At 37.3% G+C, this 18,089-nt stretch overlaps 1 protein-coding gene across 2 annotated transcripts in view; it reads left to right on the top strand.

Annotated features, from left to right (window-relative positions):
- The first annotated feature begins 2,461 nt into the window (after positions 1 to 2,461).
- Positions 2,462 to 18,089, top strand: part of Igsf11 (immunoglobulin superfamily member 11) — a 157,139-nt gene continuing 141,511 nt past the window's right edge. The window contains exon 1 of one of the 2 annotated variants that reach the window (XM_048803272.1): positions 2,462 to 2,928. In XM_048803272.1, coding sequence (XP_048659229.1) covers positions 2,877 to 2,928 — 52 coding nt within the window. In that variant the 5' untranslated portion in view covers positions 2,462 to 2,876. Of the gene's footprint in view, positions 2,929 to 3,023; positions 3,131 to 18,089 lie in introns of those variants that run through there. The other variant, XM_048803274.1, reaches the window with a different exon arrangement.

The following is an 18,089-nucleotide window of genomic DNA, read 5'->3' on the forward strand; positions in this document are numbered from 1 at the left end:
AGTGGTTACTAAGGTAGAGGGTGGGTTGGTGGTGGGTACTGAAGGTAGAGGGTGGGTTGGTGAGGGTGGGGGAGAGATAAATGTTGGGGAGGTAACTGCAGTGTTCCCCAGAGATAGTTTTAAGATTCTCTAATGTCAGGGTGGTTTTGACTACTTAATTAGAGCTGTCCCCTTCACCTGGAGGTGAAGCTTTTCTGCACCCCTGCCCCACTCCCTTTCTTTTCCTGATTATCTTAAATCTTTACCTGGAAGCTTTACGGGATAGACAAAAGAGGGTTTCAAAAGTATACTCAGGAGAGAAAGGAAAAGTGTGATTTTTAATTCACAGAGTTAATACCACTGGCATGTACTTTAAGAACATTTTTCATTAGTAATGACGAGTTTCACCAGTCCTTTTACCCTAATCTTCCTTATGACTACAGTAAATTATGACCACTTTGGAATTTATAAAGTGTGATACAAGTGAACAATGTTATCTGTTGCCTTACCACTCAGAATTCTCAAGGGATTTAAACAACTACTACTGTGTTCATAGGTAGATTGGGATTAAAAAAATGCAGTCAAAGTACATGTGGGTGGTATTATCTCTGTGAATTAAAAATTACACCTTTCCTTTGTTTCCAGTGATAGTGTACTTTTGACTTCTGTGTCTAGCACTTGAAGCTTCTAGTACCCCTGATCTGCTTTCTTGAGTCCACCATCTACCATCTGCCTCCTGAGATGGGATCATCCTCACTCTCCCTTCAGAAGCCACACTTCTTTTTCTCTTAAAAGAGTGTCTCTACCAAACTCTAAGCACTCTGTCCTCTTACTGAGTCTCACCAGCTTTTGTTGGGCAATGCAGAAGTGCACTGTGGTGACAAAGGGGCAGGAGAATTCTCTTTCTCTGCTGATTCATGATAGCACAGATATAGCCCAGATACAATTGGAATTGATTTGAGGGCTTTTTGTTTAAACTTCCTCTCAGTGCTTTACAAAATGCAGGTAGTTAGTAAATATTTGATGGATTGATGTAATAAGTATATGGGATAACTTGCTTTATCAGGGCTTTTAAACCTAGAATATTAGGTTATTTATTTAATTAAAAATATTTTCTCTCTCCAATTGAATCTGAGATTATGATGAAGGAAAGTGACTGCTTTGCAGCTTCCTTTTTTTTCTCCTTATATTACTTATATGTCTTGCTTGGAATTGGATCAGACAGAAGAAAGTGTGCAAGAAAGGGTAAAAAATTGAATTGGGTGGAGAAAAGAAAATCTAGTCCTTGCCCTGGAGTTTAAAAGGATGAAAATGAGCCTGGCGATGATATCATAGTTGAAAATTTAAACTTCTGTTATTAATATGAAAGACAAATGAGCAGTAGTGAGTAAAATTGAGGCATCTCTAATTCATAATCAAAATTCATTTTTTTCAGGATATTCTTGTTAAAAGATATTGGAATTTGTTAACACATTCCCTTTTTAATTTAAAAATATAACACATTTTCAAAAAAGTGCACCATCTTGATATTATTTTCATTTTCCATATATCTTTCAATCCTTGTTCAAAAGTATGTTTTTAAGAAACGTTTTATATATTTGCTTTTCTTCCGAGGATACTAATTTTGGAGGATTGTAAATGGGGCCCTCCGAATTTCTGAGTGTCCCCAAGAATCCTAAACTATGCTTCTGAAAAAAATTGACCCAGATTGTTGGGCAGTCCCTAAGAAGATGCCCTTAAATTTAGGGGACTCAGTTAAGATGCAGTTGCAAAAAGTGGCTATGGGTTGTAAAACAGAGAACAGAGACTTAAATGGAAAAGGAATGAAGATTGGGTTTTATAAGAAAAGATATAGGTAGAACGAGTAAACAATTTCAGATGCCATGAAGGTCTTTTTCTCTAACCCAACCCAAACCAAACCCCCAAAGTAATAGTTCTTCTAAAATAACTACCACAATGAAAGCACCGTCTATGAGTTTAATATTTCAAATTAGTCATGAGAGCGCTAACATTAGAAAGGAAAACTTGAAACACTCAAAGTTGATATAAATTTTATGACCAAGGCAAGAGAAGATGGCAGACTTTTTGACAGGAATGGGGAGTGAGAAGCATGGTACAGTGTCTATACTCTTTTCAGGAAAGGAAAAAGGGTATCCAGGAAATAAAACGAGCCACAAGGGCAAATCTCCCGATTTCTAATTTTGCTAGTCTGATTCTTTCAGATTATTTAGGTTTCAAAAGAGAGGACTGAGGGAGAAAAGGCCAAACAGAATAAAAGAACTATCTGAAAACTGCAGCAGAGGACTTGCTAGCTCTGATGAAGGCTGTAAAATCACCCTAAAGCTCTGCAGGGTTCGGGCAGTCCGCACACAAGTTTAGGGCAGGAGAGAGAAAGGCGTCCGCGCCTCGGGTCCCCCAGAGGGCGGAGGCGTGAGGGGGAGCGGGCCGCGCGGCGCACAGGTGGCGGGTCGCGCCAGCTGCGCGCAGCGCTCGCTCCGCGGGTGGGCCGCCAGGCGTCGCGCTGGAGCCGCGGTTGCCCTGGAGACCCAAAGCCGGGAGAGTGGGCGGCACCGCCGGGAGTCGGGCTGCTGCTGGAGTAGCTGGGCCGGAGTTGGGAGGAGTGGTTCCCCCGGCAGTACGAGTGGCCGACGTGTCCTGGGGCAGCTAGGTGGCGGTGGCGTTACTGGGCGGACGGCTAGCCTGGGAACCTCTGGTTGCAGCTCAGCCTCCGCGGAGGCAGGAGCTACTCTTGGCGCTTACGCGCGTCGAAGAACCCAGCTCAGCCCGGCGGGTCCGGGAGGACCGGGCTGTCCCAAGGAGAACCAAGAACCGGTCGCGCCTCCGCTGCCGCGACCAGAAGCCCGACAGGCGTCGGGCGCGCTCCCTGCGGCCCCGGGATGACTTCTCGGAGCTCCCCGCTGGCGCCCTTGCTGCTTCTCTCCCTGCACGGTGAGTAGCTCGAGCCCTCCCCTCGCGGTGGGGCCAGGCCCGTGGCGAAGCAATTGAGGAGCGCAGCCTTTTTGTCTTTGCCAAGTGTTGGGAGCTCAACTTCCCCCGACCGTGAGCGTTCCTCGTTTGGGGATCGGCCTCGCGCCCACCTGCAGCAGCTGCCTCGCCGGCCACCCGCACCTCTCAGGTGTTCCTGTCAGAGGTAACTCTACCCGCGGCTCCTTTCCGCCGCTGCTGGCGCGCCTGACTCTAAGGCATGCTTCTGGGCAATGCAGGAGCTTTTTTAGATAAGGAATCTCTTACTGGTCCATCTGGAAACAGTATTTAGAATCAGTTTCCGTTACTAGGTGGCTCCTGGAAAACTTTAAATTGTAGCTTTATCATAACCTTGTCAAGAAGCATCTGCAGATTTAAAAAAGTGATATCTTAAAAACAACTGCATAATGTGCTGTATTGCCTTTGAAAACAAGAATTTATTTTATATTCTAGCTTCATTTGCGAAGGATTTAAGTTGTCTCACCAAAATACATAGATTGTAACAATATTTAGAACAAAAGAAAAAAGGCATCGTTGTTTTCTTGTTAATGGTTTTTTAAAAAAAATCTATTAAATTTAATTTTCTGCTCGCTGATCTTTGTCATATTTTATTTTCTTTGAATAGCCATTAGATGTTAGACTCTAGTTTTCATTTTGTACAATGTCCTTTGCTTTTGTGTGTGCATTGTCCTGTGGAATCAAGTTTTCTATCCCATTTAATCGATTGCTGTGGTTTACTGAGATTTATTCTGAAGAGTTTTTTTTTTTAAACCCTTTCATTTAACAAGCAAGTTCAATGATTTATGGAGTGTGGTTAATCACGTGTCTTTCTGGAGATACTAGTATGTTTCCAGTTGTTTTGTAGACTTATATGAACTTACAATATACCTAACAGATCTCAAAGTAATCCAATTTTAGCAGATTTAAATTGTACACAATCATTTAGGAGAGGAGAAAAGAATATTAAAACTTTGTATGTATCTCCCTTCAAAGACTAGTGTCAGTAAAACCATCAAAGTTATAGATAACATTTTTTTTGGAGTTCTGTAGATATATTTTTAGTGATGATATGCAGACAATAGTCACATCGATGTATTCATTTTATGAGTTAGAGCTTCCAAATTAATTTCATCCTTTTCCAAATTAATTTTGAGCCAGCCTTTGTTTCTCTCTATCCTACTTCTTTCAAGTGTGAAATAAGACTAAATGAGCTTTTTATACAATCCTGGAATATACATAAAAATATTATAAATATTACTATAAGAACAGCTCAAGTTTTTGGTAGAAAAATCTATCATTAAACTGTATGCATTACAATAATGCTACTTTTGTAAATAGAATTTATGTATAGTTTGTTTTTGAATTATTAGGCAATACTTACAAAGTTGCTCTGACTCGCAGAATCAGCCTTATGAGGTCATCTGATTTATTCCTTGCTTTCAACAGAACTATTCCTAAGCTATATACTAGATTGTTTTTAAAAACGATCACAAGGACATTTCAGTTTTAGTGATATTCTGTTCTGTGGAGGCACTTTTTCACCTTCAATAAAATGTGTTCATTTGTTCAGCAAATATTTACAAAGCTAGCGTTCTGTACTCTCAGTATCTATTGGGGAAAGATGGTGGTGGGATAAAGACAGTGGTGGGATACAAATAAGTATAAGTTTGTTAGCAGTTCTTAAGGCATTTTCTTTCTGTCCTTTTTTTTTTTTTTTCTTTTTTGGTACTAGGGATTGAACCCAAGGATGCTTAACCACTGAACAACATTCCCCAGTCTTTTTTTAATATTTTATTTAGAAACAAGGTCTCTCTGAGTTGCTTAGAGCCTTGCTAACTTGCCGAGGCTGCCTTTGAATTCACAATCCTCCTGCCTCAGTCTCCTGAGTTGCTGGGATTACAGATGGGTGCCACCTCGCCCAGCTAGGCATTTTCAATTTTAAAACAGGCTATAAGCATGCACAAATAATTGATGATGCAAGGAATATATGATGAGTGCCATTTATTAATGGAAGCATCAAGGAAAATTTTATGGAAAAATTTACTTTTGATCTGAATTTGATTAGAATTGAAATGGCTGATGGGGAGTGGATGGGCTTCCCTAACCAAAGGAACAGCTTGAAGGAAGGATGTGAAGGGGAAAGTGCAGAGGCATGTTCTTGAAAGGCCAGGCTTCTGGCTGCTAGAGCAGGAGATCTGTGCAAAAGAGAGAGGTCTGGAAGGGTAGTTTGGGGCAAGATAGTAGGTATCCTTGAATGCTGAGCTTGGGCTTTGTTCATTTTGTCCTGGAAAAGGCACTGATGTTCAATTTTCTTATGATGGGGAGGCAAAGTGGATGAGCAGCTAAAGTGCCTATTTGCGCTAGCATACAAGTCTCCAGGAGAACACTGTGTCCTGACTGAATTAAGTTCTTTAATTGGGTAGTGTCAAAATTGTTTTGTTGAATTACTGTCCATCTTTAGAACTTCCAGTGTGGCATGAAGAAAAGGGATGGTTATCTGAACAAAATTTACATGGTGGAAAGAGAAATGGGGGCTCGATAAATAACTAACAGCAGCAACCACTGCAGAGAAATAATGCATCAAAGGCAGAAGGAAATAGAGGGTCATTTCAATAAAAGAAATAAGTGTCTAATTTCTGTCATTTTTGTTAAGTCTCTGTGGAGTAACTTTAAAGGGAATTAGAATTGAAAAGTTAACTTCTACATAGTTCTCCCATTGGGTTAGAAATGTGTTTCTTGTTTTCGTGATTCCTTGAAGTAGCAGTTAACTTTCTAGAATTCAAGAAAAATGTATAAAGAAAGAAAAAACCATGTAAAATGAAAGGAAAAAGATTATGAACCTTGTAAATGTTGGCATGATGAAAAATTTATTGTAAATTTCAATTTCTCAGCTCTAAGTCTAACTAGATAACTGTTTTGGAAGGATTCTCTTTTTAGTAAAAATATGTAGTTTGACCCACATGGAAGGTGACAGCTAGTATATGAAAATTTTAGGGAAGTTAGCTTAATACACTATATATTTGATGTGGACTGTTCAGAAAGCAATTTAAATATTAAATCACAAGCACTTTAAAAATGTTATGCTTAGAACTGTTGTCAGACCCAAGGTGATGATGCAATGGGGAAAGGTATTTGTTTTTGGTTCTCCCTAACCCCCCCCCCCCCCACCCAGTAACAGTAAATGGCGCATTTTCAAATGTGTTTTCACACTTTTATAGTGGAAATATTTATAATGAAAATTCTCATTTGAATCTTCATATGTAAGGCGTGTGACTTAGTGTCAAACAAGGTGATGTGCTGGTGTACAAGTTTCCTTAGGCACAGTGAGTAATATAGAACAAGGGACTGGCCAAGTTGGGAGAAAGCAGGGCAAGTTGTTGCCTTCCCACTCAAACTCTCATCTATAGCTAGTTTATTTAGAATAAGGATTTTAAATGTATTGATCTCTGGACTGATTATAACAAGTTATTTATAATCTTTCAGTCTTTGGGCAGTTTGAGATAGGATTGATAAATTTCTAGTGTAGTCCCTTGCAGTGACTATAATCACTTATTGATCCCCTTTGTTTCATTGGACTACCTAGCACTAAGGCACTAACAGCTCCCAGGCCTGCACTCAGAGAGAACCCTTCCCCCGTCTAGAGGGAACAACTGATTTAAAAGAGGTTGCCAGTTCTTGGGTGGTATTGAAAGGCCATCTGATTTGAGCTGAGTTTGGTCTTGAAAGTGGAAAGTTAAATTAGTTTATTTGTTGGCTAAGCCTACCTTATTAAACCATGGAAGGATGTTTTTTTTCTGTGAAAGTTTGCTTTAATCAATTCCCTATGTGTCTGATTTCTTAGTATCCAAGAAAGAGACTATAGGAGTAGTTTGTTTGTCATGCTTTGAAGTTGTAGAACTGTGAAATCAGTCAGAGAGAAAATTTGTTTCCTAATTTGAAAATAATGGACTTACACACTGACCTGCTACCAGTTTATCATTACCATTATCAGATACTATATGCTGTCTAAGTGCTAAGTGGTGCAGTTCTGCCTCACTCATGTATTAGAGGAAGCCTCATATTTTAATAGCACTAGTTTTAATTTTGTTTCTTGAATAGGATTAATGAAATAGAAATTTACCAATGTGCACCAAATTTTTCCATAAAAGTTCCTTTGAATAAGTCTACTTTATGATTTTTCTTCATTTAGCAGTTAACTTTTTTGATCCAGAGGAAGACAGATGAGCTGACATTATAAGAGGCAAACTTTTATTAAGAACACCATTGCTGGTAAGGAGGTTAAGTTAAATCCTAGAAGCTTTGAATTCAGGAAAAATTTGTACCACATTGAGTTCTTTGGGAGAATCTTTAGCAGCTATAAATTATCAAGATTTAGAGTGGGGTGTAGATGGTTAAAGCATAGTAGGTTTATGGGATTGGAAAGTCCATGCTCTTTTTCACTTAGGGCCACCAATATGTAATAACAAAATGTAACATTGTGGATGTAATTCTGATGTAATGGAGCCACTTATAGACCTGTCTGAAAAGACTCATTAGTCCAATGTTTTAAAAAATCGAAGGAAATTTAAATCTTGATCAAAGGTCCTTTCTTTACCTGTATCCTAAATCTCATTGTTTGTAGGAGTTGCTCATGTAAATTCTTTCTCTGCCTTCTCATTAATGTTGATTGTTTTCTCCTCTCCTTTTCCATCCTCATCCTCTCCCATTTTGGAGAGTCTGGTAGCATCAAATTCCTCTAAGGTAATAAATCTAGTGAGTCTTGGCTGCTTCTTCTTATTCAGCACTGTTACAAGTATTGATGACAAACAAAAAAACATTTGGAACAACTAGGCAGATCCAGAAATCACCTTAGAAGCTGAGCATGGGAGGAGTATGTAGACATTGTTATCTGCCAGTGTTTCCTCTTGTTCCATGAAGGCAACTTTATGATATCATTATCTCAGTGTAGGTTTGTATGTATGTTTCCCCATTTGTGAATCTTGCTAGTGTAGTGGTACCTCCAGGCGCTTGTAGTGCCCGAAAGAATGTTTGTGGGAATGTATTTTCTTTAGGTATTAGTGTGGCTTTGTCAGTTGCAATAATCTTAAATATTGATGTATATTTTGTTGAAGAGATGATAGAAATCTCTTTTCAGAGTTAAAAAAATTCTGTGACTTGTTTGGAAGTTTATTTAACATTTTCATACTTAACAGTCCTTTGGAAATATGTTCTTAGTTGACCTGTAATCCTAGAACTTGAAAGTTGTTCATTTTTGAAATGTCTTTTTCCTAAAGATTTTGCTCTCTCTAGTAAATAATGATCTTGGATTTTGGGCAATTCTTTGTGAACTGTGAAGTTTCCCATTTCCATGTCTAGTATGTTCTTATTTTTGAGGTCTATATCTTAGAACTATTCTTCCAAGAACAGAGATAGTTGAAATAACACCTTTTGTAGTATAAACTCTCCTTCTCCTTTCATGCATCATTGTGTATTAAGCTCTGGAGATGCTTTTTTAGAAAAGGAGCATTAGTTAAATCAGCACATGTGGAGGGCATAAAAATCTACTCCAATGGAGATAGGCAGTTATCTTCCCCTCCCATGCCCCTCCCTTTTCTCAAAGTCCACATATTTCCACTCATAGTTTGTGCCAATTATGATTCATACCCTAATAGACTATCATCTTAGGCTGCAGAGTTGTTTATGTTCCCTCAAAATGTCCAAAGTTATGTACTATTCACAACTGAATTCTCAGTTTTGTGCTTAAGATGACTTAACAATAAACATCAAACATCGATCATAATACTTGACCTTTATTTCTTTTTTTAATATATATGTTTTGAGTTGTTGATAGACCTTTATTTTATTTATGCATTTATATGTGGTGCTGAGAATCAAACCCAGTGCCTCACACATGCCAGGCAAGTGTGCTACCGCTGAGCCCCAGCCCCAGCCCCATTGACCTTTGTTTCTTTGGGCCAGGTGCATCACTATCAGTTATACAACTTTTGTCATCTCCATGGGTTAAGATCATCTGCCAGAACACAAAATACATGGCAAAAAACAGAGGCCGTAGTGTAGTAAACTTCATTTCTTGTGGTGTTAACATCTTCCTAACAGGCTAGCATTTTAGATTTTCATTAGCTAAGAAAATTAGAGTACAGTTGACATAGGTGTATTGACCATGTTTAAATACAGGTCACCATCCTAACTGTTGTTGGGGAAGACTTAAGATACCATAGAGAGCATCAGAAAGATGTGTTAACAGAATACTGAAGAGATTCTCAAGATTTTTGTGTTCTTAAAGATTTTAGGGTCTTAAAGATTGTTGAGTATCACAATGAGTATTTGTTTATGTGGATTATGTCTGTCAATATTTACCACATGAAAAATTAAGAGTGAAAAAATCAAAAAAATGTTTGTTAATCCAATTAAAACCATTAGATGTTGACACAAATAATATATTTTTTATGGCAAGTCAACTTTTTGTTTTCCAAAATCAGATAATATTAGTATTTCTGTTTTACATTTTTGAAAATATTTTTAATGTCTGACTCACTACAACTGTATTTTCCTATCTGTATCTGCCATTCCATTTGTTATGATATATTATCTTGATTTTGTCAATATATGACCAATATCTATTCTTTACACAGATATGTAGTATTTTAATAGAATCTTCAAATAATGTGAATATTTTACTTTGCTATTCTACCAAAATATAATACATAATGGTTTCTTAAAGATTGGATGCAATGTGAAATCAGAAAACATATTAATGAATATTTCTGATTATATTAAAATCCATTGGTTTATCTTGTACTTTGGGTCTTTTATTCATGTATGATTTTTATAATATTATACAGTGATCACTGTAAAGTATTGGTTTACTCTGTTTTACAGATCTTACAAATATTGATATTACATTATGATATAAAAATTACATTTTAACATCACCACTGATCTCATCAGAACAGTTTTCTAGTATTGTGAATCTGTTTAATTCACAAAGTAAGATAAACATTTTCCAAAATTTTAATAGTTTCCCTAATCCTATTATTGGCAACAAACAACTGAAAGTTATTTTACTTGACATAATGGTTTCATATTGTTCAGTTTTGAGAAAATGTCTGCAAGATCTGTTGTATTGTTTTTAAGTCAGGAGCCTGCTCTATGAAAAACAGCAATGAGGGAGCTGGGGCTGTAGCTCAGTGGTAGAGCACCTGCCTTGCACCTGAGAGGTACTGGGTTCGATCCTCAGCACCACATAAAAATGAATAAATAAAGATATTGTACCAATTACAACTAAAAAAAATTAAAACAACAACAACAAAAAACAGTGATGAGTTCTTTCAGTTTTGAGTTCACCAGTTACACCTGTGCTTTTCCTTGGGACAACCATTTTGCTTCAGTATATAGTGTATGTGATTTATGCTGTATGCTATCCATTTTGTATGGTTAATATACAACAGAAAAGATCCAGATTTAGTGAATTTATTGTTATTACTTCATCAAAGACATTCTTTAGTGAAACTGGATTTTCTTTCTTAACTATGAGTGAAGACTATAGTAACCCCTAGTAATTACCATCAGTGCAAGTGTCAACTCAGGGAAAAATACTAATAACACTATTATTAAGAAAAGTAGTTTTTACCCCACAGACTTTCTGAAAGGAACTTGGGACCCACACAGGTCATTGACTATACTTGAGATCAGTGTACTGTAATGAAATGTTAGATTTTTCTTCTCCCCCCCCCCGGGAAATTGATTAGTGACAAATGGCATAGAATTAAGCTGTGCTATATGGGATGACATTAAATGGAATATGCATATATCATTTTAAGATAAATAATAAGTTCATTTGTAACTCTTACAACTTATGAAATCTCATTTTAAAATTGATTTCTTCTTACTTTGGTGTAGGTTGTATATGTATCTCTCTCTCTCTCTCTCTTTTTTATCTCTTAAATCCTTTATATCATGGGCAGATCCTGTATATTAGGAAAGGGTTGTTCAAAGCAGGCTCTAAGTAAGATAAGAACCTTCTTTTTACCACAGCTTTGTATTTGATCCTTTCCCTTGATTTCTTTGATTTTTTTTTTTTTTTTGCTTTTCTCTTTAAAATTTTTTTTTTAATTTGTTGATGGGCCTTTATTTTATTTACGTACATATGGTGCTGAGAATTGAACCCAGTGCTTCACACATACTAGATAAGCGCTAGAGCGGTAGACCACCAACCTTTAACCCCAGACCCTTTTGCTTTTCTCTTATTTTTCTTGGTCTAAGCCAGGGATAGGTGTCTCTAAGTTTTATCTCTTCTAGGTTACATGATGAATAGAGACATTTTTACTGGTGTGATTATTGATTAAAAATGAAAAGCCAGTAAGCTTAAAAATAATAGTGAGTTTTAGTCAGGGAAATGTTGATACTTAAACAGAGGAGGTCAGGACACATCTTAATTCTGATTTTATGTCACTGATGGGTTTGTGCCGGGCTTGTGCCATTCACAGTATTTTCCTGATTTCTTTTTGCATTTTCATGAAAGAAGATGTTTGTATATATAGCCAGGTATTTTCTAAAATAGAATAGAGCTGGCAAGACTAAAATAATTTTGATATTCCTAAACTTATTGTTTACTATGTTATCTTGTTAAGTAGAATCTTCTTTCAGATCATTAAAGTTTTCCTGAAACTCAGTTACACTGATAAGAGATGATTCTGGAGTTTTGTACTCTAAAATAGTTACAGGAACTTAAGCATGATTCATTTTCATGAAAATATTTTTTTTGTAATTGTGACTTTAATTCTTATGTGATTTCAGTATCCTTGGAACAAGACATGTTTTAGTCGCCTGTTGATCAATCTATATTTCTTGTTTCAGTTTTAACATATGTACTTCTTTGAAGGAATTAGTTGTGTTCTTGTTCCTCTCTCCCTTGTTTATTTCTAGTTTAGAGGGTTGAGTTGTCTTTCTCATTAATAAGAAAGTATAATGTTGTGAGCTTCAGGGAGCTGGACCAGTATGGTCTCTTAGAGCCCTTTAATTCCATAATGTCCTTGATCTGATGAAGCCGCTCAGTAAATCTCTTCACATTTTCCATGACCAAGCCATCTGCCTGCATTAAAATAAATCAAATCTGCTTACTCCGTCAATGTCTAACAAATATTCTATAAACTGATGATGATGAAGTCCATGAACACAAAAATAATTTGCAATTTTCAGCACTTCCTCTTGAGTTCTCTGCTCAGATTCTCTTGACAGTAGAAGTTGGCACACCATCTTTCTCTTTGGAGTGGAGGGTACTGGAATCTGTTCCCTAGCTTCCCTAATCCTTTTCATTGTGTTTTTCCCAGCTGTGGCAAGTGTGTTAATTCTGCTTTCCATGTGTGTGTACATTAAACTTTGCAAAACCTTTACTTGTTCTTCTGTTTCATGTATGTTATCTAAATAGGTAAACACATATATTTATCTAATTCTTATGACATTTTGCATATATGCTTTGTTTGTTTGTATTTAAATCTTAGTATGTTAGTCACCTTTTTATTTTTGTGACCAAAATATCTGACAAGAGCAACTTAGAAGAGGAAAAAAGAAGTTGAGTTTTAGTTCATGGTTTCAGACATTCAGTCCATGGATGACTAACTCCATTGCTCTGGGCCAGAGGCAAGGCAGAACATCATGGCAGAAGGGGGTGGTAGAGGAAAGAGGCTCACCTCATGTCGGCCACGAATCAGAGATAGTGGGAGGAGCCAGGGACAGAATATATAATCCTCAAGGCATATCCCCAGTGACTCACTTCTTCTAGCCATACTCTACCTTCCTGCAGTTGTCATCCAATAATCCATTCAAGTCATTAATTCATTCAAATTCTTAGTCACAAAATGGATTAATCAACTGGGTAAGTTATAGATCTAAGAATCTAATAATTTCACCTTCTGCATTACCATAGGGTCTTTTGGGGGAAGCATCATATTCAAACCGTAATATTCCACCCTTATTCCCCAAAGCTCCTGTTGATCTCACAATGCAAAATGCGTTTAGTCCATCTCCAAGCATCCTCAGAGTCTCAATAGTCTAGCATAGCCTCAAAGTCCAAGTCCAAAGTTTCATCTGCGACTCAGGACAACCTCTCACCTTTGAGTCCCTATAAAGATCAAAAGCAAGTTATATACATATAATATATAATGGCACAGAGTCAACATTTCCATTCCAAAAGGGATAAGTAGGGGCATAGAATAAATGGATAGGGTCAAAGGAAAAGTAAAATGCTGGTGGACAAATATTAAATACGCTGACTTCATTTCTAGCTTCTGGAACACATGGTGGTGAGATGTGGACTCCAGAGACTTTGAGCAGTCCTTTCCTGTGGCTTTGTGTTTGTAGCATATTGGCCTCTCTCTTAAACTTGCTCTGTCTGTAACCAGCAGCTTTCCTTGGCAGATGTTCCTTGGCATCTCTTAGTCCTATACAGAGATAGTAGGAAAGAACCTACTGAAGCTTCCACTGAAGCTTCGACTTTCTCCTCACAGCTTCATGTGTCATCCTTTCAGGAACTGCCTGTGGAGGTTCTATCCCTGCTACACTTGCCTGGACTCCTAGGCCTTTCTTTAAAACCCTGGTGAAAGCCTCCATGTACCCTTAACTCCAGCATCCTGCATTCTTGCAGAACTAGCACCATGTGGATGATACCAAGGTCTCCCATCAGCTTGAGCATAGTAGGCTCCTTGATCATGACTGCAGAAGCCTCTGAATGCTTGAGTGGTGAAGAATGATGAAATGAATTATAGGGAAATAGTTTTCTAGGCCACCCTTGCAAGAGGGTTGCCCCCAAGGTTTCTACTCAAAGAGATTTTCCCTTTTACATCTTTCAGCCTATGGTGTTATGGTCTTGCTGATTTTGCATATACCCTTAAAGGTTTTTTCCTGCTGTCTCTGTACAAAGTAATTAGCTTCTTGTTAGTGGTGGCAGTCTTTTCACTAATCACAACTTCCTTAGCCCCAATGTTACATGTGCTTCTTGTCCAGCCAAACTGCAAGTTTTTAAAAATCTTTCTGCTTTGCTTTTCCCCCCAATTCTTCCAGTAAAGCTGGCAGAAAGCTGCCAGCAACACTCATACCACTTCCTGAATGTTGTGTTTTCCTTGAAGTTTTGAGTAGTCCATTACTTATAATTCAGCTTCACAGAAAATTTCAGGATGTGAAAAAAATGTAGACATATTCTTTGCCAGAATGTATCATAAATTGCTTCTAGTCCAGTTTCCAATAGAGCTGTGCCTGTTCCATTCTGAAACCTCATGAGCACTGTCTTTACTGTCCACATTCCTATTTTCATTCCTGTCTTCTGAGCTCACACCAGTGTCTTCCATGAATCTCAGCTTAAAGCATTCTGGGGCTTCTCTAGCCTGCATCTCCAAACTTTTTCAAACTGCTCCTGCAGATAAGTTCCAAAGCTTCTTAACCACATGGTCAGGTTAGTCACAGCAACAACCCCTCTTCTTGGAACTAATTTCTGTGTTAATCAGCTTTTTGTGGCTGTTGCCAAAATACCTGACAAGAACAACTTAGAAAAGGAAAAGTTTATTTTGGACTCATGGTTTCAAAGATTCAGTTCATAGACAACTGTTTCCTTTGCTCTGGGCCCAAGATGAGGAAGAACATCATGGCAGAAAGGCATGGTGGAGGAAAGGTGCTCATCACATGTCAGCTGGAAAGCAGAGAGAGTGGGAAGTACTACAGACAAAATATATAATTGCTAATGCATGCCCCTAGTGACCCACTTTCTCTAGCCACACCCCACCTTCCTTCAGTTACCACCCAGTAATCCATCCAATGGATTAATTCACTGATTAATCCATTAATTAATTTACGGCTCATAATATAAGCTTTTTACCTTCTGCATGAACACAGCAGCTTTTGGGGGATATCTCATTCCAAATGTAATACTCAGGCAGGCTGATTTTGTATCTGGCCTAATGTCTGATATTGTCCAGACTTTGGGGACTATGTCAGTCATGGCAGCACGATGCCATACAAGTCCTTGATCCATGTAATTTTGTAGGCAAAGTAGTTTTTTTTTAATATGTGAAAACTATGAAATATTTCAAGGCTTTTCAGTGATCTTCTTGCTATCTTTTCCTTACTCCCTTGTTAATTTATATCCTTACCATTTTAAGTTTATATTATTGCATACTCTAGCTGGTCTTTGTCCTTCTTCACTTCATTTTTTACTCTCTGCTAAATTGATTTTTTTTTGTCAAACATTGCGTTCATTATATTCCTTTCTTCTTTCAACAGCAGCAGCAAACTTCAGAAGTCTTAAGGGATAAATTCCAAAGCTTTTAGGGTATAATTAATTGTCTTCCATAGCATTTCACTATTTCCACTGCTCCTCTATTAACACTTTGGTCATATCTGCATCTTCAACTTTGTTGCTGTCATTTCTACCCTCTTCTGATATATCTTCTTTTGAACCCTGGGCTGTTCTCATGCTAGGCAAGTGCTGTACCACTGACTTCCATCCCTATCCCTTCACCCTCATCTTGTTGGTCTGAAACACCTCAGTCTATAACATTTTATTTTCCACATTTTAAATTGGTGTATTATAGTTATACAAAATGATGGGATTTTTGTACATATATGCACACAGTGTAACAATATAATTTGGCCAATATCACTTCCCAGCACTTTCTCCCTCCTCCACTACCTCCTATCCCTTGATCCCTTTCTTCTACTCATACCCTTTGACTTTTAGGAGATCCATCCCACCTTTCTTTTTTTTTTTTTATTCTTCTCTAGCATCACATATAAGATAAAAACATAATCTTCTGAGTTTGACTTATTTTTCTCAACATGATGATCTCTAGTTCCATCCATTTTCCTGCAGATGACATAATTTCAGTTTTCTTCATGGCTGAAAAAAATTCCATTGTGTGTATATACCACATTAAAAAAATCTATTCATCCACTGATGCATACATAGGCTGGTTCTATAGTTTGGCTATTGTGAATTGTGCTGCTATAAATGTGAGCATACGTGTATAGCTATAGTAAGAACTTCAGTTCTTCAGGATAAATATTGAGGAGTGGTATAGCTGGTCATACGGTGTCTCCATGCCTAGTTTTTTGAGGAACATCCATACTTATTTCCATAGTGGTTTTACTAATTTATAATGCCACTAATAGTGTGAAAGTTTTCCTTTTTATTCACAGCCTCTCCAGCATTTATTATTATGTGTATTTTGATGACTACTATTTTGACTAGTGTGAGATGAAATCTCAGTGTAGTTTTGATTTTCATTTCCCTAATTGCTAACAATGTTGTACATTTTTTTTCATATATTCGTTGGCAATTTGTAGTTCTTCTTTTGAGAAGTCTCTGTTTAATTCATTTCTGCATTTATTAATTGGGTGATTTGATTTTTTGGTGTCAGGTTTTTCAAGCTCTTTATATATTCTAGATATTAATACTCTGTCAGAAAAGTAGCTATCAAAGATTTTCTCCCATTTAAAAAAAAATTGAAATTGATTTTTTAAAAAAATAAATGACAGTGGCATGCATTACAATTCTTATTACACATATACAGCACAATTTTTCATATCTCTGTATACACAGTATGGGCACATCAATAATCTTCATACATGTACTTTGGATAATGATGTCCATCACATTCCACCATGCTTGCTAACTCCCGCCTCCACCCTTCCCCTCCAACCCTTCTACCCTATGTAGAGTTCATGTATTCCTCCCATGCTCCCCCTCCCTACCCCACTATGAATCAGCCTCCTTATATCAGAGAAAACATGCAGCATTTGTTGTTTGGGGAGTACTGGCTAACTTCATTTAGCATTATCTTCTCCAATGCCATTCATTTACCTGCAAATGCCATGATTTTATTCTCTTTTAATGCTAAGTAATAAATATTCCATTGTGTATATATGCCACTTTTTTTTTTATCCATTCATCCATTGAAGGGCATCTAGGTTGGCTCCACAGTTTAGCTATTGTGAATTGTGCTGCTATAAACATTGATGTGGCTGTGTCTCTGTACTATGCTGTTTTTAAGTCCTTTGGGTATAGACTGAAGAGAAGAATAGCTGAGTCAAATTGTGGTTCCATTCCCAGATTTCCAAGGAATCCCCATACTGCTTTCCATATTGGCTGCACCAATTTGTAGTCCCACCAGCAATGTATGAGTGTACCTTTTCCCCCACATCCTCTCCAACACTTATTGTTCTTTGTGTACTTAATAGCTGCCATTCTGACTGGAGTGAGATGATGTCATAGAGTAGTTTTGATTTGCATTTCTGGTTCTCTTTTTAAATTTTTAAATTTCTTATTATTTCCTTTGCTGGGCAGAAGCTTTTTAATTTGATGCTATCCCATTTATTAACTCTTGGCATTATTTCCTGAGCTTGAGGGCTCTTATTGAGAATGTTGCTGTCTGTCCCTAAAAGCTGGAGTGTTGACCCTACATTTTCTAAGAGTTTCATAGTTTCTGGTCTAAATCTGAGGTCTTTGATCCATTTCAAGTTGATTTTGGTGCAGGGTGAGAGATAAGGTCTAGTTTCATTCTTCTACATATGGATCACCAGTTGTCCCAGCACCATTTGTTAAAAAGACTGTCTTTTCTTTAATATATGTCTTTGTCACCTTTGTCAAGGATAAGATACTCTATGTGTGAGCTTGTCTCTGTATCTTTTTTTTTGTTTATGTGACTTAATAAATTTATTGAAAATTAATCCAAAGCTTCCATATGCTCTACAATAAAGGATTCTCTTCTCAGTGTGATCTTGCAAAGTTACTTCTTTCTCATCATTATTTGTTGTATTCTATATTCTCCTTAGACTTATTTTTCTTCTTGAATTTTCTTCTTAAATTATTTCTTTTTTTTTATTGGTTGTTCAAAACATTACAAAGCTCATGACATATCATCTTTCATACATTTGACTCAAGTGGGTTACGAACAACCATTTTTACCCCAAATACAAATTGCAGAATCACATCGGTTACACATTCACATTTTTCCATAATGGCATATTAGTGACTGTTGTATTCTGCTACCTTTCCTATCCCCTACTATCCCCCCTCCCCTCCCCTCCCATCTTCCCTCTCTACCTCATCTGCTGTTGTTCAATTCTCTCCCTTGTTT

This window comes from Marmota marmota, unplaced genomic scaffold (genome assembly GCF_001458135.2).
Source record: "Marmota marmota marmota unplaced genomic scaffold, marMar, whole genome shotgun sequence".
NCBI lineage: Eukaryota > Metazoa > Chordata > Mammalia > Rodentia > Sciuridae > Marmota > Marmota marmota.